This window comes from Pteropus medius, unplaced genomic scaffold (assembly GCF_902729225.1).
Source record: "Pteropus medius unplaced genomic scaffold, Ma_sr-lr_union100, whole genome shotgun sequence".
Classification (NCBI taxonomy): domain Eukaryota; kingdom Metazoa; phylum Chordata; class Mammalia; order Chiroptera; family Pteropodidae; genus Pteropus; species Pteropus medius.
The window spans coordinates 3,129,893-3,153,946 of NW_024344437.1; the positions used below are offsets into that span (position 1 = coordinate 3,129,893).

General features: G+C 43.0%; 1 protein-coding gene and 1 pseudogene across 7 annotated transcripts in view; one reads left to right on the plus strand and one right to left on the minus strand.

Moving 5' to 3' along the window:
• Window positions 1-24,054, plus strand: part of DCLK1 (doublecortin like kinase 1) — a 312,702-nt gene that overhangs the window by 208,699 nt on the left and 79,949 nt on the right. For all 7 annotated transcript variants that reach the window (XM_039873006.1, XM_039873002.1, XM_039873004.1 and 4 more), the window contains exon 5: window positions 15,482-15,598. In XM_039873006.1, the coding sequence (XP_039728940.1) occupies window positions 15,482-15,598 (117 nt within the window). The remainder of the gene's footprint in view (window positions 1-15,481; window positions 15,599-24,054) is intronic.
• On the minus strand, window positions 10,690-10,808 carry LOC120610771 (uncharacterized; annotated as a pseudogene).

The window sequence follows — 24,054 nt, forward strand, 5'->3', positions numbered from 1 at the left end:
CTCTGTTTCCCGGGTTCTCTCATGCTGCTGTCTTCAGAGTTCCCTGGAAACCCACAGGCACAATGGATTCACGGAAAACCCGTTTATTTGCAGCACTTAATTTAACTTCTTAGTGACTCTCCCTAGTGGCACTCTTCAGAGCGCTTTTAGCAAAGAAGCATTGCTTTGTGGCATCAGTGGGGGACTTCTGCTAAGATCTTTTTGTTTCTTCAGGGTAGCTACTTCGTAATACCCCAAGAAGTTATTAACTCTACAGCTTGCTGATGGTTAGAACAATATCTAAACTATCATGGGAAATCATGATTGGCTGCCATACTTTTAAATATCTCCTTGGAAGGAAATAAAAGCTTTCTTAAGAGCTCATCCTGCCTTCATTATCATCCAGCTTTCCTTTATGTTTAAGGGAACTTCTGCTGAAATTTTAATTCTCTCCCATATGTGGTACTATTATTTTGTGTACAGAACACCTTTATACCATCTCTATAATAATTATTTGTGATAGAAAAGCAATCGCAAAATATTTCCGTTTTTATTTCTTCAGAGTATAAAAATCATTACTTTTGCGTTCTAAGGCTCTGATTATTTTAATTTTGAGATTATAGGGTGAGAAATCAGCAGTCTGCATTATATAAAAATGTAAATTTGAAGGTGTTAAACAGGGAATTCTTAATTAAATTTCTGAATATTTTGTGCTCTGCCAAACACACACCTTGGTATTACCTGTTTATTCTCTAAGACAGCTGAAGTATTTTTTTTAATTTTTTAAAATTTATTTATTTTAACTAGTTTCAAGTATACAGTATATTGGTTAGAAATCTATATAGTTCATAAAATGATCCCCCCAATTGCTCTCTCCCTCCCGTGGCCCTCCACCTAACCACCATATTAATGCTAACTACATTCCCTATGCTGTGCTCCATCCCGGCAACCAACTATCAACTACTAATTTGTACTTCTTTAAACCTTCGCCCCATGCTCCCAGACCTCTAGCCCCCTTCCCCTCTGTCTGTCACCAAATTGTCCTCTATATTTTTTAGTCTGTTTTTGAATAGTTTGTTCTTTTTATTTCTTAGGTTTTGCATATAAGTGAAATCATATACTGTTTATCTTTCTCTGTCTAACTTAAATACCTTCTAGGTCCATCAAAGCAATATTTTTTCCATCCCCTTCCTTTTAGTCTGTGTGTGTCTTTTAATCTGAAATGAGTCTTTTGTATTTGTTCTTCTTAAAGAAGTCCCTCCAACATTTCCTATAATTCTGGCTTGGTGGTGATAAATTAGCTTATTTTTGTCTGGGAAGCTCTTTATCTGTCCTTCAACTCTAAATGGTAGCTTTGCTGAATAAAGTATCCTTGGTTGTAGATCCTGAGTCTTCATCTTGTCGAATATTTTTTGCCAAGCTCTTCTGTCCTGCATAGTTTCTTTTGAGAAATCAACTGCCAGTCTTATGGGTGCTCCCTTATAAGTAATTATCTGTTTTTCTCTTGCTGCTTTTAATATTCTTTGTTTTTAACCTTTTAATGATGTGTCGTGGTGTGGGCCTCTTTGTATCCCTGGTTTTTGGAATTCTCTGAGCTTCCTGGGGTTTTATGTCCATTTCCTTCACCAGATTAGGAAAGTTTTCCATCATTATTTCTTCAAACAGCTGTTCAACATCTTGATTTTCTTCAGTTACGCCGATCAGATGGATATCCAGACCCTTAGCAGTGTGCCATTTGCTCCTTAAATTATTTTTATTGTCTTGGAATCTTATCTCTTGTCATTCTGATTGCGTGTCCTTGGCTTTCCCATCCTCTAGATAGGGCATTGGATCCTTTTCTTTATTTACTGTGTTTATTCCTTTGTTTATTCCATTTAATATACTTCTCATCTCAGATAATGTGTGCTTCATTTCAGACTGATTCCCTTTTATAATTTCCATTTCCATTTTATGCTTTTTATCTCTTTGCTGAATTTATCTACACTTCCCAAAAGTCCATTGAGCATCCTTATAACTAGTGTTTTGAACTCTGCATCTGTTAGATTACTTGACTTTATTATATCTGGATCTTTGTTCTGTTCTCTCATGTGGTTTCTGCTTCTTTGTCTTCCCATTTTGTCTGCCTTTCTGTGTCTGTTTCTATGTACTAAGCAAAGCCTCTAAGTCTCCCGGTCTTATTAGTGTGAATTTGTGAAGTAGGTGTCTGTCTAGTGGCATAGTCCTGAGAGGGGTTCAGCTGCAGGCCAAATTTAGCCCCAGCCTGTGCCCCTCTGGGGCCACCTGTTAAGATTCAGCAAGCAATCCACAGATGCTGTGCTTATAGTTGCCTCAAAAGGCCACACCAGAAACTGCCTCCAGTGTGAGTCTAGGCACTGCTCAGCAGGGAGCACCTGACTCGCTGAGGATACACCTGGATGTGGCTTGGGTGGGGCCGACGTTGAGGGAGGTGGGGTTTCAGGGAATCCTCTAGGCAGATTGACTTCTGTTATCCAGTTTGATGACATCTCCACTATGGCGGCGCTGTGTCCACGCACCGAGACGGGGGAGGACTCAACAGGGAACAATGGATACCGCCAGCACGTCTCACTCTGACAATGTCTCCCTAAGAGTCCCTGGTGCACCCTGCATGCAGCCTAACTGGCACTGGCGCTCAGAGTGAGCAGGTCCATCATCGTGAAAATCCGCTCGCAGACACAGCCCCTTTAAGAGGCATCTGCCGCTGCTGCTGCCGCTGCCGCAGCCTCCGTCTCAGCCACTGGAGACCACGTGGCCCCACATCCTCGCCCTCTCCTACCTTCTGCCATTGCAGGGTGATTTCTTAGATTTCTTCCTAGTTGAATGGCTTGTTCATCTAGATCCCAGGTGATTTTTCCTTACTGCTGCTCCTTGTTTCCGCCACAAGTTTGATTTGGTCGCCAGAGGGATGAACAGAGCCTCTATCATCTGTGCCATTTTTTTCTCCTCTAAAACAGCTGAGTTTTATCAAACCCTGTGATTGTCCCTAATCCTTGAAGGCAAAACCTCTAAATTAAATCCTATCCCAATGAGACTTTGCTCAGAAGTAGATTTACGTCATTATTCTTGAGTATCACTTGATCCCTTTATAACCATGTAACTTCATTCAGCTTGTCATTTATCATGACATTCTGATTGCTTTCTTCTGCACTAGAGTCTGAATGTTTATCCTGGTCTAATAGGATTTCTTCCCTTGGGTTCCCTGTCGAATGCTTATTTTTTCCTCCTTGAGATGACAGGGCAGGCTCAAAGATGATTTCGTTTGGAGAATTATTTTCCCAAGTTTTGTCTTTACCTCAAGACCAGAAAGCAGGGACCACAAAGTCTCATTGCCCCAGTGTGGACTCAGGTTTGGATGTGCTTCCACAGGACGAGGCTCAGCTGATTTCACTTCTAATGCAGGCACTCCTGCCCGGCGGACAATTTGTTCCCAGTCGGGCTTGATGTCCATTTCCCAGGACATCTGTTGAGGGTATGTGACTTTCTGAAAATTTCCCTCATAGCCAAGCCCCTTCCCCACCTGGAACCTGGTTTTCCTGCGTTAGCCAGCCAGGTGATGAGCTGGCCAGGACAGGCCCGCCATGCTCGGTGCCCTCTTCACAGGCACGTGGGCATTTCTCTTGCACTGCGTGCCTTCCGATGAACCATAGGAAACACGCAGGGGTCTCACGTATCTGTGTAAATCCTCAGACCCCCATCCCAGACCCACAGTATCAGAACGTCTGGAGAAGCAGCCTGGAAAGGTGAATGTTTAACCACACCCAAGTGATTCTTATCAGAAAAGTCTAGAAACACTACCATAAAATATTGCTCCCTAAATTAAATGTCGGGCTATGTCTGTTATATAATTCTTTCTAAAGTCACTAGTTCCTATTGACTTACCATCTGTGGTTCTGTTTCTTAAATTATTCTTCATGTGTCAGAACCAAAATCAGCTGAGGTGCAGATACCCAGCCTCGGGGAGCAGAGTCTTGGGCGCAGGAACCTGTGGTTTTCCACGTTCTCCCTTAGATCAGAACCAGCCACCTAACGGCACCCCTCCACCATGCTAGAGCAGTTCTTCTCAAGCTTTAATGTGAATACGCATCACAAGGAACATCGGTAAAACGCACATCCTGGTTCGGTGGGTCTGGGGTGGGGCAGGAGGTTTGCAGGCTGGTTATGCCGAGGCTGGTGGTGTGGACCACATCAACACCGAGCTCCAGAACTTCCTGAAGCATGGTGGCCTAAACTGTTGGACAGCACGGAGCCTGTGACTTTGTTTTAATGAGAGTAGGGTGAACCCCATCGTCATCTAAACTATGACTAGTCCTAATCTCGATAAGGGGGCACAGGACAATTCAGAACAAAACCTTACCCTTTGTGAATGGCGATCTTAACTGTCGTGGTTGTGCACTGCCCAGAAGCCCCACACCTTCCCCTTTCCTGGTGAGACTGCTTCCAGACCTCCTGGGCCCTGTTCACCTGTCTTCGTTTCCCCATGAGTGGGATACAGTCAGCGGGATAAAAGAGCCTTACCCGTGGAGAGACTTGCAAATTTTATTTCAGTTCACACTTAATGTGCTCGCATTTGAATTCTCTCCCTCTCAACCTGCCTCTCCCTACCCCACCACCCCCTCTTTTTTTGCTTCTTTTGTCTTCTTTTCTCTAGGAGAAATTCATTCGTACCCGTTTTCTACCCTTTGGTTCTTGGGTAATTTATTATTTCTTACCTAGCTTTTAGATCCTTTTTATCTTGTAGCTAATGAAAACCAGGTGGTTGCGAGTCGTTAATAAATGTGAACTCATTGTTTTTCCAAAGACTGCTTTCAGCTAGGTCTTAGCATGGTAGTTTGTTGTTTTTAAAAATTTGAATTGGGACCAAATTTAAGTAGGACCAATGTTTGTTGCTTTTTCAAGACTGATTTGTCTTGCTAATTTATCTCCTCATACTGTTAGTTAATCTTTTGTTCCAAATGCCTCGTCTCACAGTTACTTCAAGCTCTGAGCCTCTGGATTTTCTTCAGTGATTTGATCTGAATATCAGAGGATGGCATATCAGAGGATGGCAAAAGGTTTCCTTCTGTGGACCCACACCTATGAGGTCACCTGGGGATTTTTTAATACCCCAGGTCCCACTTACCATGATTCTAATTCAGTAGGTCAAGGGAAGGACAAGGATTCTGCATTTTTAGAAAATGGAAAAGTGTTCTTTATTCTGAAGGAAGACAATGGACCTTGGTAAACTCTTGGCCTCTCCTGCCTTTGGCACATGAAACATTGTGCAGACCACTCAGCGGGACTCAGAAATACACTTGACAAGGATTATATAAGCTGGGATTGTCTTGTCCACTTCCAACCCCATCCGTTCCATCCTCAAGCTTTGTGGACTCTATCTCCACATTGTATTCCAAGTCATTCTCTTCCATCCATTTCCATTTCCATTACCGTCATCCTCATCCGAGTACCACCCGTTCTCACCTAGATTCACCATTGTGAAATCTTTCAACCACACGGCAGCCAGAGTGATCTTTTAGACCCATAAATCAGATCGCGAATGCCTTTGCTTAAACCCCTTCTATAACTTCCCATCTGACTTAGAAAAATATCCAAACCCTTCACTTGGTCTTTCAAATCCTGACTTGATCTGGCTCCTGCCTCCGTCTTCCCTCTAATCTACCCATGGCCCCTTCCTGAGTTCAAAGTCACATTCAACATCCTCTACTCCTAGAGACCTCTATGACCACCAATATAGAGAAACTAGTCACTCAGCCACTCACCGTCACATCATCCCTTTAATTCCTGACAAAACGCTTACAAAATCAACTCTCGTTCTTGTTTCTTAAGGTCTCTGTTAGAGTATAAATTCCATGAGAGTGAGGACCCTGCCTTCTGATTTATTACTGTGCCCTGGCCCCTCTAAACAGCAGAGACTTGGTAAATACTCACAAAGTGGATAAATTTAAGGTGAGCAGGAAGTGTGAGCAGAAGTTAATCAAGGGAAGCGGTAGTAGGAGGAATTGTTCCTTGTGTAAGGAGATTCGAGATCTAATGCCTAGAGCAGGAAGGTACTTCATGTAAGAAACTAAAGGTGTCTAAGGAAGGAAGCGAGAGGGACCGAGGTATACAGGGCTGTCACGGGCTGTGCCAGGGATGAGAAACAAGGAGTCATGGGGGGTTTTTAAGCCAGGGAGCAATGACAGCTTTCTTGACAAAAATTCTCAAGAAAACCTTGTCCTAAAGTCATGTCATACGTGCTGTGGAAGGCTGAATGGCCACCCAGAGATGTCGACTTATAAATATCAACCTTATTTGGAAAAAGCACCTTTGCAGATATAATCAAGCATCCTGAGATGAGATTACCTTGGGTGGGTCAGCTGAGCCTGACGTGCCATCACAAACATCTGCAGCAGAAGATGACACGGGCACACAGGGAAGGCCATGTGGAGATGGAGGCAGAGATCGCAGAGATGGAGTCACAAGCCAAGGAGAACGTGGAGCCACGAGAAGCTGGAAGGAGCAGGAAATGGATTTTTCCCAAGAGCCTTCCGAGGAACCGTGGCCCTGCATCACCTTAATTTCAGACTCCTGGCCTCTAGAATCATGGGTGAATAAATTTGGCCATTTTAGGCCACCAAGTTTGTGGCAACTTGTCATGGCAATCACAGGAACTTAATATACACACTTTGGAGAAGAGAGAAAGAAATGGAAATCGGCTGGTATGCAGTGTTATGCCTGCGACCCCCAGAGCAGGAGGCCCGGCGCCTGGGATTGGAGCAGTCCACCTGCTGTCCCTCAGGTGGCCTTCGTTCCCCTGAGGGTGGGGGCATTATTCTGATGGATAAGAGTAAACCTATTTCCTACAGCGTGTCACTCGACTCAAGCTAGCTACTTCATTTTATGGTGAGCCAAGAGGAAGAGCCATGTGTGTTGTGATAATTAAGAAAGACCAACCAATGACACCATGCTGAAGCACTTCCTGGGAGCTAAAGCAAACAAGTCGGCCACTGTCATCTGCATTTTGGCAGAGACCAAAGGCAGGCATGCCTGATCGGTGGCTTGGGGACACTGGAGGCAGAGTAACTATGTGACTGTTTAGGGCGCATATTCGACTTTCTCCGATTGGTCCTAAGTTGGAAGCAGGGACAAAAATTAGGGAACCTGTCAGTTATTAATCGAGTCTTGGCCCTTTGGGGCTGGTTCTTCTCGGGGTTATTGTTTAGCTTCCTAGATTGTCACTCGAGATAGCAATCTGGCTTCCTGCAAGGCAGACTCAGAGCAGCTGGCTTTCTGGCTGGTCATAGAAATATGGTTGGGTTCCCGGGAAGCTCACTCAGCTTGTGGGTCAGAGTTCCGTTTCTCTGCCTGGCCCCGCCATTGTCCGTTTGTATATTCAGTCTCTCAGCATGGTCAGACTTCAGTGGAGAGTGAGAGGTCATCACCTTTGGACTAGACGGTGTGGAACATGCAGACACCTACCAGCAGTGACGCATCGAGAGCAAGGCCGTCAGCATCTACAATTCATTCAGACCTCCACTGAAGGCACACAGGCTTCCAATGAGAAGAAGCTCAGAGCCAGCCAAGGGGAGCATCTCCATTTCATTAACCGCTTCACTTTCTAAAAGATGAAGGTCGTTGGTGAGGCTGCCTCAGCCGATGAAGAGGCAATGGATCCGGAGCAAATAGCCAAAAACAATCACAGAAAGAAAAAAATAAAAAGCCTGCCCTCAGAGATAAGTTTTAATGCTGATGAAGTTAGGCTTTTATGGGGGAAAACAAACTTACCAACTATAGTTAATATTTTAGAGTTTCAAAAAGACAAGGTCCTGACTTCGAAGCAGCTAAAGAGTACACGATTGCATCATTTTGAGATAACGCTGTCTGGCTTCATGAACAAGGTTGCAAATTCCAAGTCCCAGGAGGTAAGAACAGAAGCCTCCTGCCTGGTTACTTGCACGTAACTGAAACGGCTTGGCAAGCCAGCCTCATTGCAGAAGTCAAGTAGCACCTAGAAAGAAAAGGACTTGACTTGGAGTACAGCTGATTGCAGACAACGCTCCTGGCTTTCTGCAACGCTCAGGTCTGCACAACACAGCCTGGAAGTCTTTATATTGTGACCCTGTGACCTCCCCCATCCTCCAGACTCTCAACTCAGAAACCACTGGCATTTCAAGGCCCCCTGTTCTCAGGAATGGATAAAGCAGTGGGTGCTAATCCGATGTTAATAGATAATGGAAAGACCTTCACGATCGCCAAGCACATCATCCACACTGCAGAGGATGCATTAAACCCTGACACTATCAGTTCATATTGGCCAAACCTACAGAAAGAATGTACAGATGCATTGTTTAAAGACCCAGGCAGGAAGTTGGTGATGGCTTCATTAACACCCTCAAAGAAGAATTTAAGAATTAATTGAAGACCCTCAGGAAGCATTGCCTAATGAAGAGATCAAGCAGTGGCTCTCGGCCAGAGGCAAGACGTCTCTCCCTCCCCACCTTCCCGCAATGATCAGGGGGCATTTGGCAATGCTTGGAGACATTTTAGGTTGTCACAATTAGGTAAGTGCTACTGGCATCTAGTGGGTGGAGACCAGGAAGGCAACTAGCAACAGGCACTAAACAGTGCAGTTGACGTGTGGGAAGAAGGAAGCGTGAGATTGGTTTCAGGAAATAAAGACAGGACGAGGCACAGCGTGTGTGGAGCCTCCTTCTTTCTCCTCTGTCTCCCGGGACCGGAACTCAGAGACTGCAAATGAGCCAGCTGAGGACACTCAAGGGTGACAGAACATAAGATAGTGGGAACCCAGGTTCCCAAGCAATCTCCTAGAGCAGAACTGCCCGGCCACCCTGGACTCCCACATAACTCTCGACTGTGTTTAGGGGAAAATTAACTTTTATCTGACTGTTAGGAAAAAGGGAAGTGTTCGGAGAAGGGAACCAGTCAGGCCATCAAAAGACCAGCTCTGAGAGGTGACTCAAGACGTTAGTACAGAAAATCCCAGTGCCGTGGCGCTTCCTGCAGATGTTACGTAAAGGTTCGACTCCAGCCAGTAAGTGTCCCAGCTGGTTCGTGTCCAGTTCACAGCTGAGCAGCCAGGCCATGAGGCGCACGTGTGTACCGCCGGGAGTGCCCAGCTGGCTCTCAAAGTGGTGGTGCGCCAGGCCGGGTACTGGGTTCAGGCTCACGTGGCTATATTTTTAGAAGGTATTTTTAAAAATCTCAGTTTCTGGGACTTTGCTCTTCAGCTAAGCCACTCCAGAGGATGCCTTTGCTCCCTGTCAGTTGCTGTGTATTTTGTTTTTAAAAACTAGGGTTCGCTGTCTTTTGATCTTGACTGTTTTTATTCCAGACATGCTACATAGGCAGCTTAGGGTTATAACACTGGTTCCAAACCCCACAGCCAATAGGGATGGGAGTTTCACTGTGCTGTCGGGGTGACTTGGAATCCAAGTGGCACAGAAACGAGAGGGTGGGCCTCAGTCCTCTTTGGAGCATGTAGCTGACCCTCTCCGCTAGGAGCCTGCGTTTGGATTTTCCCATAATGCTACAGTGAAGTGTGGACATCATTATATTCTATAGGAAGTAAATTTTAGTCGTCAGTCATACCAGGAATGCTCTGTTCAACTCACCCGTGCTGGCAATCTGGAGGCCAATCAGGATTTCGAAGCTTCTTAAAACCATGAGACGGAAGGTGCTGACACCCTCAGGCACTGGGGGTGCTCAAGAGAAAGCTGGACAACCACTTATGGAGACAGGAAGAGAGTATGGATATTCATGGATCAGGGAGAGAGTTTACTTGGTAACCATTGATAACCTTGATATTCTCAGAGGGTTCCTTCCAACCCAGAGAGAATGAACAAGAGAGAGCAACTCATTCAAGAGTTAGCCAGAATTGCAGATTCTCTCTTTTGGCCACTGAATTTGTGTCGTTTTCATAAAAGTTCTCTAGAACTAAATGTGCTTTCTGACTCTTTTGCATAGAACCACAAGGAAGAATTTTGTTCCCTTCGGAGGCTTTTTGTACCTTTGCCAAGTTCAGAGGAAGCCTATCTTTGTAATCAGGATAGAGAAGAAAGCATAGAGCATCTACTGTTCATAATGGTTTCTTTTAGATGAACTTGCCCATTTTCTTAACAATTTACAACAACTGAACTTAGACTAGAGATCAGTTGAGAGGCCTCTGCCTGAGAGTGCTTTTATTCTGGCGGGTTTTAAAAAGAATTAGAGAAGTACAACATTCCTTGTCACTAAGGCTGTCTAGACACTGTGGGACTTCACCTTTGCCTCGTTAAAGATTCTCCAAAGGCCCCTCTGAATGCATGAATGTCCCTGCTGCATGAACTCAGGTGAGCTCTTGGCACCTGCCTGGAGTTCTGTAATCATTTCTGTTCTTTAGCACCTGTCACAACACTCCAGCCACCCACCAACTGTTTCTGCGTGGGGGAAGAAACCGTGTAAAGGGGTTCTCGTGCCTCTGGGGACCTGTCTCCTTCTCCAGTCTCCTCCCCACACATCCACACCTGGTTGTCTCTTCAAATATGGTTATCACGGACACCGGTTTCTAGAGCCAAGGTCCTGGGCAAAGGTGGGAACCGTTTTAATGTTTTTCTTACCAAATCCTGAGGACATCTGTGGAGCTGATTTAGTATAGACCACGGAAGGATGATACTTTCCCCCTTACAATTCTGAATCGAGGAGCTTTCTTTTTTTTTACCCCTACAGCACCTGGTCTTCCTAGGTGGTCTCCCATCCAAGTACTAACCAGGCCCGACCCTGCTTAGCTTCCGCGATCAGACGGCATCAGGCGTGTTCAGGGTAGCATGGCTGTAGACTAGAGGGGCTTTCTAAATCAGAGATTGAACCAGACCTTGCTTGCTTGCTAAGGAAGGTTCAGTCACCAGGAACCGATTAATGTGTTTCATCTGATTTTCTATACTTTGGGTAGGCCGACATCTTCAGTAGCAAGAGAAATTACCATCCCATAGCTTCCTCTAAGTGGTTTACCTACAGTCCTGCAATACCATCTTGCTTAAGGGGTGTCGGTGTTGTCCAGTGTCTCTGCAGCCAACGGAACTGCCCCAGTCCTCAGAGAGTGCAAAGGTGCCAAGAGTATCAAAATGAAGTGATTACCCCAAAAAGGCAAATTCCTCAGGGAGAATGGAGGGCCCTGGCTGTTTTCTTCCTTGCTGGAAGCTGTGAAAATGTCCTTTGTGAGAACACAGAAGGTTTTCTACTTTATGGGCCATTTAGAGCCTATTACTCTGTGTTTCTAAATTGTGGGTTTTTTAAGCTCACAAAGATTTTGGCATTCTCTCTAAAGTAATTAAACATTTGTCCTTCTTTATTATATTTTTCACCATTTTAGGATGCCATTCCATTTAAATTAGTTAAAATGGTTAAAAGCTAAACTTTAATGGGAAAAATGGTTGTAGTCTTTTTTTTTTCCCCACTAATTTATGGCCTGGTGCTACGATTTTCTTCAACTGGTTTTATTTTAACCCTAGGGGGAAAAAGCAGTTACTACAATTGTTTTGTTTCTGTTTCTGTTATTCGACCTTTCAGAATTATTCTAATCCCCAGTATAACTCATGAAGGCAAGTGGTATAGATTTATAATATTTGTAATTACTTTTTGGACTCCTTGATCCCTCAAACTATTACTTCATTATAACTTCACTTCTGAAGGAGAGCTTATTTTTTTTTTCGATGCAATAAACATCTTGATAGAATTATAGCATTAGTAAAGATCTTAAATTTTTAATTTAATGTTGATATGAGAACTGGTTATGTGCTTTCCTTCCCCACCTTTCACCCCACCCACTTGTCTATCTGTCTGCCCCCGACTATGGGCACCGACAGAAAATTTCCGGCCTTTATTCACAATGGAACAGTTTACTTAGGCCAAAATATCAGCTACCAGAGTGGTGAGAAGCCACCAATCCAAGAGCCAGGTGCTGATGCAAATTATATGACCTTTCTGAGACTGTTTCCTCATGTGTAAAATGAGAGATTGGATTAGTTCAGTGAACAGTGTGAGTTCACAAAAGTAGTTATAGGATCGAGAACCATTCAGGCCAATATTTATTGAACAGCTATTACATGCTTTTTACTACGTCAAGAACTAGCTAGTACCCAATGGAACAAGGGCTGAGGAGGCAGACTAGTAAATGAACACTTTTGATAGATTAATAATATGGTGAGAACTAAATTCGAGAGAAACAAGAGAAGCTATAGCAGCATGGCACGAGCAGTTCTTTTCAGTTCTTTTCAGTTCTTCAAAAATCAAATGAAATGCCTACATTTGCCCCAAGACTAAGCTGCCTAACTAAAATACCTACTTTCTTTGTGGTAGCCGGAAAAATGTCAACTTAGTGTGGCGAGATCGGTTCTGTTATAGTAGTTAGAGCCATAACTAGTAATTCTGGCACCTGTGGCAAATAGCATGCGACAAACCCCAAAATCAACTTTTTAATTCATGTTGTGGCTCACAGATGGGTGTTATTACCAGCGTGCGCCATCTGGGAGCTTTCTATTTTAACTACCCGTTCCTGCTAACTAGATGCTGAGCTTTTTAAATCATATTTTAAATTTATGTGACTCTAGACATTCATGACCCAGGATAAAAAGTCCCGGTCATCCTGCCCGCTTGATAGCCCTGATTTTTATTTAAAAGGAGAAAACGTATTATTACTGAAAGCAATTTGTTTCACAAACCAACATTTTTCAAACATGAGGTCTGTGAAACAGAAAACAAATAAAGAAGCTTGCTGGTTAAAACTCCATACCCCACTAGCGGGTGGTAAGCATTGAAGGTTCCAGAACTGTGTGTGTTCTCCATGTGCCTGTAGCACTCAGCGCTAGGCACATAGTGGGCACTTGATAAAAATTTAACTGGAAGCGTGCCAGTGGACCAGCAACATTACAGCAATCCTGTTTGGTTGCCAACGTCCTTCCAAAAGGCTAGGACAACTCCAGGATGTGTTTGTTGTCAGTTGTGTGGACAGAGCCTTGAGCGGATCGCATGTCCTCTTCATATGTTCCCAAATTCTGTTTTGTGAACTGAAACTTCTACAGACATACCCTTTGGCGCTATCACCCCACGTGAATGGGCCTTGTGATTTTGATCATATCTTCTGATGTGAACGTTTCTTGCTTACTTCTGTCTTTTAATTTTTGCCGATATGTCCAAATGCATAGATTTTTTTAAAAATTTTTTTAAGAAATGGAACTCTCTTGCAGGGCCACCCTGGAAAACCAAAACGGCCACCAAAAGTGTCCCCAAGTAACTGTTGGGGGGCGTGGACACACTCAGCAATGCCGTGATCCGTTCCTTTCTGCTTGCACCTATGAAGCCACAAATACTAACGGCTCCAGGCAGAATTTGCTTCCTCTTCTTTTTTTTCTTTTAAACCCTTTCTCTTCTTTTGACCCCCGAGAGTCCAGTTCACAAGGCTCTCCAGGAAACAGTCTTACTATCTCCTAATTGCGGTCTTGTTAACATTTATATTTCATATCCCGTTATATTTCTTCTTTACTGAACAATATGAACTACTTTGTTGGGATGGAAAAATAGGAAAAGATGTTTATATAGAGGCATGCAGAATGTAGAAGGGAAAGAAACAAGTTCTGAGTTTAGAGAATTAGAAATTGTATAAAAAGGGAAGGAAAATTTCAGTTAAAGTCAGGCCTCACAATTAGATCAGAAATTACGATTTTGTTACTAAAGCGTAAGATGACTTAAAAGTACATAATGGAAAAGTTAATAGATGAGATTTCAATTGTAAACTACTGTACTTAAAAAGCAACGCATTTAAAAGGCTACCATATTTCAGCAACTGTCTACAAAGATCAATATTTATAACATGATACACAAAGGAATAAAACTTTAATGTAGAATGCATTCTTACAAACCAATAAGAAAAAGACCATCCCAATTGCAAGTGGCCAAAAGATATGAGTAAATAATTGCAAAAGAAGAAATACAAATGGCTAATAAGCACATGGGGAAAATAAACAACTTTATTGGCAATGAAACCAATTTAGATTTAAAGCAATGAAGTTTGATATTTGTTTTGAAATTAGCAAAGCGTTTTTGAAAAGATAATACCTACCCTCAGTGAGGGGTCAGGTAAATGACCACTGTCATATTCTCATGAAAGTACAATTTAGGTCAGCCTGTCTGGAGGGCAGTTTGTCAAAAGCTTTTCAAAAGCATTTCCCTTTAGACCTCCCAATCTCACTTTATTCTGAAAGTATTTTGAGCATGTACAATATGCCCCAAGGTTTCTAGTTATTAAAAACTAAATTTCAGGTGCAAAGGACTAAGTCTATCGTAAAGAAATAATCAGATTACTGCACATTCGTTTTTCAAGGGTGTTAATGAGTCGTTATTTATAACAGTGAATATTGAACACAGGTTAAATGTCCAACAGTAGGAATTTGGCTAAGCAAATTATTGCACATCCATGCAGTAAAACATTCTATAACCATTAAATGAAGGAGTGAAGATGTAAACAATATATTGTGGTGTGAAAACGGCTGGTAACAGATGGAGATATACAGACTAATCCCAATGTTGTTTAAATATATAAATGAGTAAAAAAACATTCTAAAGTTCGATAACACCCAGCAAAAAAAAGTATCACTTGATGGGTATTTTTTTTTAATATTATTTATACTTTCCTGACTACAGTGAACATTATCATTACAAGCATAAAAATATTATAATTTATTAAAAATGGTTTCTCGAGAACAAGATATGTGGATTTGCACATCGTAATTGGTCAGTGCAGCTCACCGGGAGAGAAGTCAAAAGCTCTTCGCTATTTAAGATGTTTAGTGTTGAATTTAATGAACACAAATACCAAGGATTTAAATCTAGCGAAAGCAAAGTCGTTCCTCAGCCTCAGTCCAAAAACCGTTTTACAGACAGTGTCATGTGTTTGCAGAGGCTCACACAGTGAAGTCGTCTCTTCGCCGATTTTACCTCTTCTGAGCAAATGCTGTCATTTGGTAAAGCCCCACAGCTGTTCCTGTGAGGACCCCCCAGGAACAATAACCTCGGGACGGGTGGAATCTTCCATAATGGGTGGAACGTTCCATCTCTTCTTTCCTATCTTGGTTTATGAGGTTGACCTTTTGCCTGATGTTTTTCTTGGAAGAAAAAACAATTTATCCCGAAAGAGACCTATATATATAAATCGATGTATAGAGAGAAACCCAACAAAATCACCTCTTTACCAGCCTGTTACTCCCGACGTATCCAAAATATCATTGTAAAGAAGGTAAACTAGAAGCCTCGGAGTACGTTTACTCTGATGTGGAAGACACCCACGATGCTCTTTCTCATTGTTTTCTTGGTTCCTTTGTTATAGAGGAGCTCTGGGCTGGCAGGAAGGAGGGGTGACTGAGGGTGGCTGTGTATTTCTACTCTCAGGCTTATTGTGCATTTTGGATGACGTGTGCCATGACCCTATCGTGATGTGTGGTTGTTGTTCTTTCCACAGAATGTCGAGTGGTGAAGTCCACTTCTTACACCAAAATAGCTTCGTCCTCCCGCAGGAGCACCACCAAGAGCCCAGGACCTTCCAGGCGCAGCAAGTCCCCTGCATCGACTAGCTCAGGTAAGGCAAGCAGCACAGGAGGCTTTGAAGAAGCTGCCTTGTTTCTGATGGTGACGAGCAGAGGGTGTGAGGGTTTAAGAGAGTACAGATTCCAGTTTATAATTTTAGAACATTTTAGAGTGCTGGAACAGATTTGCCAGTGTCTAACATGTTGGCTGTAAGAAAAAACATCGAACTTGGGAAAACTAACTTAGCGAAGACTCAGGAAACCCAGATTTGCCCACAGATAGATGCATACTATCCATTTGCATAATTTCTGCCACAAAAATTAATTTTTCAGGCAAAGGGCCTCCAATTCCAGAAGTCTCTGTGAAAGTTTTTATTCCACCTGCTACTGTTTATGAAGAGTTTCCAGTTTGTATTTGCTGAATCTTAGTTTAACGCTGGCCCCCATCATGGCAGTGAGAGTAAGGGCCTGGAGCAGGCACCGCTGCAGTGACTCAGCCTGTGTCCTGTCACTCGCGGGCTCCAGTGCTGGTGTTGGAGCAGGATGTGTACTCACAGTTTGAGCATCTCGGCCTTTTCCTTCTTTGGTCTTAAAACTGACATAAGTCAGTTGGTTGCTTTTGTTTTTGTGTTTGGTTTGGTTTGGTCTTAGGTGTAAGGTCTACTTCACTATCAAAGGGAATTATTTATTAAATGATATAAATGTCAAGGTGATAATCACTTGATTTCATGAAGACGGAGAAGCTCTTAAGGGCAAAGACCTGTAGGGCCTCTACAGAGGTCTCCTTATACTCGACAGCATGGGCCCCGAAGGATGAACGACAAGGCCCGCCTCTGGCGTCACTCACCAGCTGTCATACCACTGTGTAAGTTACAACCTCTACATTTAAAAATGGAGGTGCTGCAGTCTGTGTTTCCTAATAAACAGCAAAACTGAACCCTCCAAAGTGCGTGTTGGAAGAAGAAACTATGAGTAGGCTGGAGAGCTAGAGCACCCAGCCCTTCTCAGTTCCCTAAGAGTCACCTCCTCTTGGGGCGCTACTGCTTATGACCATTCTCTAGACAGGTGTCCAAAGACCTTCTTTTCCTTTGATGTTCACTCTAATGGTGGCAACAGAGGGCTGTCAATGTCCCCTTCTCACAGCATGGCCTACATCATAACCAGCCAGGGGATAATTCTCAGAACACGGCTGGTGCTTGAGATGCAGCTTGTTCACCCTCCTGGTTTAAGAGTGGGCTGACGACCCCTCCCTTAATATGACACAACTCACCCAGGTTGGATGAACACTAAGATGAGACTTTGCAAAAGGGTAAGGTGGTAAGACTCAATGTTCAGAGTACACAAACATGGCTTGGGAACTCGGTAGAGTTTGTCATCCTGATCGCCCTGCTCAGATTCTGACTCAGGCCATAAACCTCTGTTTTAGCAAGGGTTCTAGGTGATTCTAATCACATAGTCTGTGGCCCATAGGCCGAGAAACAGTCGGTTAAGGAAGTGGTTCCCAAAGTGTGATCCCCTGGACCAGCAGTATCACCATCACCTGAGTACTCGTTGGAGATGCGAAGTCTTGAGCCCCTCCCCAGACCCACTGAATCAGAAACTCTGGACTTGGGGCTCAACAACCTGGGTTTTCCAAAGTGCTCCAGGTGATTATGACACTCACCCAAGTTTGAGAACCACTGAATTACAACAACAGAAGGGAAATAAATGCAGGAAGTCATTAGACTCTGGATTAATATATGGTAAAAGATATGGCCTGCTTATTTTCATTTATTGGCATGATGGACATGACTTCCCTTCTACCTCCCTTCTTGCTTCTGAGTGGCAATGTCAGTCTGTAACCCTTGCAGCCCAAGAGCAGACCTTTAGATAACGTGACGTGTAGATCAAGAGAACAGTGATCAAAAGGGAGTGGCCGATGGCAGCTACCTTTTCTACCTCTTCACCATGGCCAGTCTTTAGAGAACCAATCACCTGAGAGAAGAGAGAACTTCTGTCCGAAGATCACCCCTTCCCTAAAAACGGATCTTGGGGCAATTCTCTCCCTTCAAGAGACACACCACCTACACCCACATCTCTGGGCCACCACAAAATGAGAGTGATGCGGAACTGTACGTGTGCAACTCCCTTGGAAGACCTTAGCTTGTTCATTAAGCTGCTGACAGGTGAAAACCGAGCTCTTTGGAGAATATTCAGCCTTAATCAATGGCCGTTTCTCATTTTCTAAGCAAACCTGGCCTGTAGGATGAACTCCCGTGGAGCAGTAAGAAAGAGGCCATGAGCTTAGCCAGCCTGTTGCCCCTAGAACTTGGCTATTTAGGGCAATCACAAAAGGATGTGAAGGAGAAAGGAACATTATTAACTGGAACATTATCAATACAGCTAAAAAACATCGATGTTAAAAACAAAAATGGTTCCCAGTCCAAGTCAGCTCTGACATCGACAAATTTTACTTAAACTTTCCTTTCTTCTTCCTCTTAGTGTATATACCATGAATTTTTAAATATTAGGTATAGTGGTGGGGGGGGACATCTAATAATGAGTAGTTAGCCAAATTCTTATGGCTTTTACAGTCTAGATATTTCAAGAGACTCAGTACTCACTATGACCATCAACTTTTTGTTGTTATTTTTAACAGGTTTCATTTTTAAGAGCTGTAGGAAGATAGATACTCTGGGGTTTGAGTGGAAGTTTCTTTCCTTTTTTTTCCTTTTGTTCCCGTAAGTCGAGGAAGGTAGGGGACAGGTCAGATTATTGTGTACATGTCGGAGAATGGGATCATGAGCCCTGGAGCAGGTACTGTCTGCTGCTAAGGTTTTCCACTAGATGCAAGAAAAAAATGTCCGCATACTTTCTGTCTGTGAATGTGGCAGCTGAGATTGAGTGGGGTGATACAGGAGGAAAACATGGAGAGAGGATTTTTGCAACTCAGAAATTACCTTGTAAAAAGTGAAGAGACTGCTTTACTCCAAAAAAAGAATCTAAAATATGAGTTAAAATAGAAAGAATCATGAATCCAATCTTAAAAAGATTAAAAACTGAACTCATTAAAAAATGAATACAGGAGATTATTTCACTTTAGAAGTAACTGGGAACGTAGTCACTCTTCAATATCTCTAAGATTATATAAATTTTATAAATATAATTATAATCTTATAAATATAGATGAATAGATCATTTACCAAAAGTAATTTCAGAAACTCAGAAAAGCAGATAGGCAAATGTATTCAATGTATTTGTATTCGTTACTGCCAACATTTGAAATATTACTTTTAGAAGTTTCAAATGAATAGGACACATTACCTCACGATCAATACCCTGCTTCAAACAAGCATTTCTGTTTTCTGTGGTTTCCCCGATGCCCTTTTCAATTCCAGTTAAAACCTGATCGATTTGACCAGCACAGACTTGGAATTTGGGATAGGTATGCCATGCCGGGTAGTATCATTTCCATGAAGGAAGTGGAATCCAAATTCATTCAAAATCAGTATGTTCTTGAAAAGGTAACACTTCTTTCAAGGTGTTGTTAAATGCTAGTTCAAAATTAATCGAATGGCACTGATCATGTTCTATTTGATATGAGTCTTTTATGCATATAAATTTTTCAACTTCTTACGTTTTGATCTAGAAGATATGCCATACAGCCATTTCCTGGTTATGTAACAGCTTATAATATACAATGACCATCTCTTGAGTCTGACTTGCCACCAAAGCTTACCACCTTTCTCTGGATAATTCTAATTTAGAGAGGGTTTACAGAGCAGCAGTACGCAGTCACAAATGCATGGATTATGCCAGTGGCCCCAAGACCACTTCCTTTCCCTGAGACCTAAGCCCAGGGTTCGAGAAGGTCTAATGGTATTCCCATTCCTTCTCAGGGCGAGTGTGGCTGCTGGATGTCAGGGGCGCCCCGGCCTTGGGTCCCTCCACCGAGCTAGCCGCAGATTCTTGTCTCTACTCAAGTGTGGCTCTTACATCCAATGAGAAGGAGCAATGAATTAGCTCTATATCGGTTGCGTCACCATTCCATTTCATTGCATAACCTGTTCATTGTTTCTCATAAATCATAAGATTGGGATGTGAATCATTTTACTTCCGTACCTCTTAAGCATCGATGTTGCTCCAAATCTCGATCGCCACTATGAACCTGACTTTTTCACATTAAAGAAACTTTGTTTTTCCTCTTAAAATATTAAGTTAAAGTTTGAAATGATTTCTACTTCAATTTCTCAATTCTACTTCCAGTATCTTCTTCCTACGTTACACAGAGATTAAAGCATAGTATAAAGTTAAGATTTGCTCAGTTTTTATGCCATGCTGCTATTGTTAACTTATATTTAAATGAAAAATCAGGACTTTTATCTCTTTGATCCTTTTTCCCAATGGTCTCCCAACAAGTAACACGATATTATTATTTGTTATATAATAATATAGTCCATTCTAGAAATGAGGAAGCAGAGGCAGGGCTAGGGGAACTGTTCGGCCTGGAGCCACAGAGATGATAGTGGCAGCTCAGGGCTGGTGCCTGGGCTTCCAGTGCCCCAGACACAGCAGGCTGGCAGTCCTTGATACCTTTTTCTTCACCTTTGCTTATTAAACTTTGACCTCCAGGAAGTAATTGATACAGCACCTGGTTTAATTTATAGCAATTTATAAATTTATGGATTGCAATTTACAGCATCATAACATTTTGCAACAGATGTCTAAGTGCTAGTCCTGATACTGGCGTCGCTGGAGGTGAAATGGTTCACCCCACCTTCATGATGTATGCCAGCGGTAGAACTAGAATGAGAATCTTCTATAGACAAATCTTCTCTTTGTCCCGTGCCCATTCCTCTTCTTGGTACTAAAAGAAGTTAAGAGGTGATTTATTAATGTAAGGTGTTCATTTACACATTACAAGCACAGGTCTGCCCGTGTCAGACATTTGCTGGGCGCTAACAATGCTGAGATGAAAGAAACAGACTCTACTCTCAAGAAGCATACGGGTCAAGCCCCCTACGTAATTTATAGATAACATAATTCACATACCTGTTGAATTGTTATTAGTCTCCATAACAGAGAGAGCCCAGGGAAGGCAATTGGAGCTAGGAAAAAAGAGAAATCAGAAACTTTACTAACACATGAGAAAATAATGATCCCCCAGAAAATTGTGTGCTGGGACATTGAATGCATTATCATGAAGAAAGAGGGAAATGGTTTTAGTTGCTTCTTACAAGAAGCAAGAGTATACAAGGACATCATAAAGAGTGTTTAATCTTTATTCACATGTGTTGGTCTTTGGAACACAGACGTCTCATAAAATGTGTAATTTAAAAGTGAAATTCTTTTAAACAAATTCCTTCATCCATACACGTTAACATAACAAAATATCTCCACAATAAGAATATAAAATGCAGCAATTTGTTTTCAGTAAGAACAGATAGTTTGCTTTATATCATTTTGTTAATATTAAAAGTATAAGAAAACCATGTCTACCTATCTTGAATTTTTCATTGCTGTAGTCCTCCTTAAAACTTACAGATTTCAACATTTTGACCTCTTCTAAGAACTTTGGAGTTTTCTTGTTTTATTGTTATAGAGTTTGTATTCCTACTTAGATGGACGGCCAACTTTTTCTCATAGAATGACACCCTCTATTTAGACTCTCTTTATAGAAACCGTGGCAAACATACTGAGCCCCAGTGGGTACCTTATACCCATCAATTCAAGCATGAGCTGATGGGCTTTCTTGCCCTTCAGAAGCTTATAGTCTAACTAAGGTGGAAACACTCTTGCCAACAACCATTCACTCATTCAATATGCATTGAGGACCCACCATAGATTAGCAATGTTGGGTGCTGGAGGTGCAAGGGTGAACGTTTGACGGGGGAAAAGTGGGGTGCCTTAGTTAATGGCCTTCTACCGTGACTAAAGCACCTTCCGTCCTCCCCGGGCTTAAAACATACTTATATGTGACTAGAAATCCTGAAGCCTTTTTATTTATGCTATTCAAATTTACTTTTTTACATAAAAGTATTTTATGCGACAAATGCAGATAAGACAAGAATCAAAGCTAAAGAAGCAAAGAGAATTTTAATCAGCATGCTAGTTCAATTCGTCAACTTTTTAAATTTATATCAAACACCTTCAAAGGCAGATCACTAGCTATTAATTTTTAGTTCCGTCTTTTCCTTTAGTGTAGAGATTTCAGCCTTATACATTATATGGAGGACTTTTTTCTACTTTGGGGTTCCAAGGGAATTGCTGAAAACAAAATGCACCAAGAAGATCAAGAGGGCTAATTCATCCCTCGTGTTTTCATAATTTTTTTTTTTTTTGATGCATAAAGCCTGGTCCTCCTTCCATTGTCTTTCCGTACACCCATCAACTGCCCCTAGGGCTCACCCTCAGCAGATGAGTACCTCCAAAGATGTTCTTCAAAGCTTTGAACCATTATCCTGACCCACTGTCCACATGGGGGCAGCAGCCTACATCGGCTCCTTTTATAAACTCCTCCCTGTTCATGCCTCTTGTTAATTAAATAAATATTTCCTGAGCATCTGCTGTCTTCCAGGCAGGTGTTAGGTTCCAAGGATACAAAGACAATTAAACCACAGCTCTTGCTTTCAAGTTGGGAGACAAACATCTATACCACTTACTATAACTGTGTTGTAAGTGTTACGAGCCCAGAGGAAGAAGGGGTTAAATCTCATTAATAGCGTCAGAGGAAGCTTCCAAGGGAAAGGGACTTATAAACGAGACTTAAAGGAACCTGCCAGGATAAGAGCCAGGAAGGCGTTAGCACCTGAGGACGCGGTGTGCGTTAAGGCATCGAGCCATGAAAGTATATTTAAGGAACAGATGCTAGTTCAATAAAAAGTGAGAAATAGAATAGGAAAGGGTTGGAGAAGATGGCTACATCTCGGTTGGTTGAGGTCAGATTGCACAGGGCATCTTTTTGTTGTAGGAATTAAGGGGTGAGAGGGGATTTTTAGTACAGCCATGATTTAATTTTTATTTGCATTTTAGAAACAATGATGCAGTGGTAGAGAGGGTGGCTGCACATGAGGGGCCGAGGGCCTGGGAGAGTCCACGAGGCCACTGCAGTCATCTTGGAAAGAAGTCGGCAGGACAAAATTTAAACGGCCATGCTGAGAATGGGGGAGGCTTCAGAAGGGAAGGAAACCAGCATTTTAACTGGATGTGAGGCTGGAGGAAGAGAGAGGGGAACCAGAAAGGAGGGCAGGCCTGCCAGCCGAGGAGGAGACTCAGGGAATGAGCCCTGTATGAGACAGACAGGTGGAGTGGCAGTGGCTTTGGAAATATTTAGGAATAAGTAACTGTGTTCAATCAGATTTGAGCTCACCATATACATTTGGAAGACCTTGGCATACAGTAGTGATTTAAATAATAGAAATGTAAGATATCTCTCTCCCGACCCCAATGAGAGACTTGTAAAGAAAGGGTGAAAATGAAACCGTGGGGGATACCTGCAGTTCTAAGAACACATCGGGGGAGGCAGGAGGACAGTGGGAATGCGGTCACGGAGGTCAAAGGGGCAGAGAGTTTTGAGGTGGAGGGAGAGCCCAGGAACATTCGATGTTAAGAAGTCAGGTAGCGTGAGAACTGGAGGAGGTCATAGGATCTGGCAGCAAGAGCGCCACTGGTGACCTGCGACAGATCTGCTTCATAGGCAAGGCCGGAGGGCAGTGGGGCGTCCTCGGGGCATCCTCTGGCCCTGTCGTCCCTGAGAGTCACTATGGGACTGCCGACTCCCGCGCTTCACTCTACAGGGAGGCTGTCCTGCAGCACCTGGTAGGGTGGGGGCCAAGCACCCACTGGGCGACCCGAGGGGCCACAGGGCCATTCAGTCCCAGGACCCTCTGCCACCCTAATCCAGGGTGCCTTCAGCAACTAATTCCTTCATAACAACCATAGCCCGTTCTGGGATTCCAGGTGACATAGGTCCATAATTTTAAATCAGAGGGTTCTAGGTGATCTTGTTTTATTGTGGAATTAAACATCTTTTTCCTTGTACCCTGAAATCATCTTTGACTCCTTTTCCCCTCGCCTTCTACAATGAGTTTGTCACCGGTCTTCCTGGCTTCCTCTCCGCGATGCTGTTCTAGGACTCCGATTTCTCACAGGCTACAGACGCTGCTGGCTCGCTGGGCCCCTCCCTGCCTCCCGTCCTCTGTCCCTTTCATCTGCCCTGCGCACCAATGTCAGACTTGTTGCCACTATTTATTTTCTGCCAGAAAAAGTCTCAACTCCTTATCCTCATAAGAAAAGCTACCTTGGTTTGGCCACAGTCTTTCTTTCTAGCCACATCTCCCACTTTCCCCCTGGACCCATGCTCCATCCTATCAGCCAGTTTAAATCTCCACCAGGCATTCTTTGGGCTTTTCCACCTCTTACCATTGTTCCTTAGAAGCCTTCCTCTGTCACTTCAGCTGTCAAAAGGGCACACTCCTGGTACGACTCAGTGGCCTCTGCGAACATTTCCTGATCACCTCACTGTGTAGGG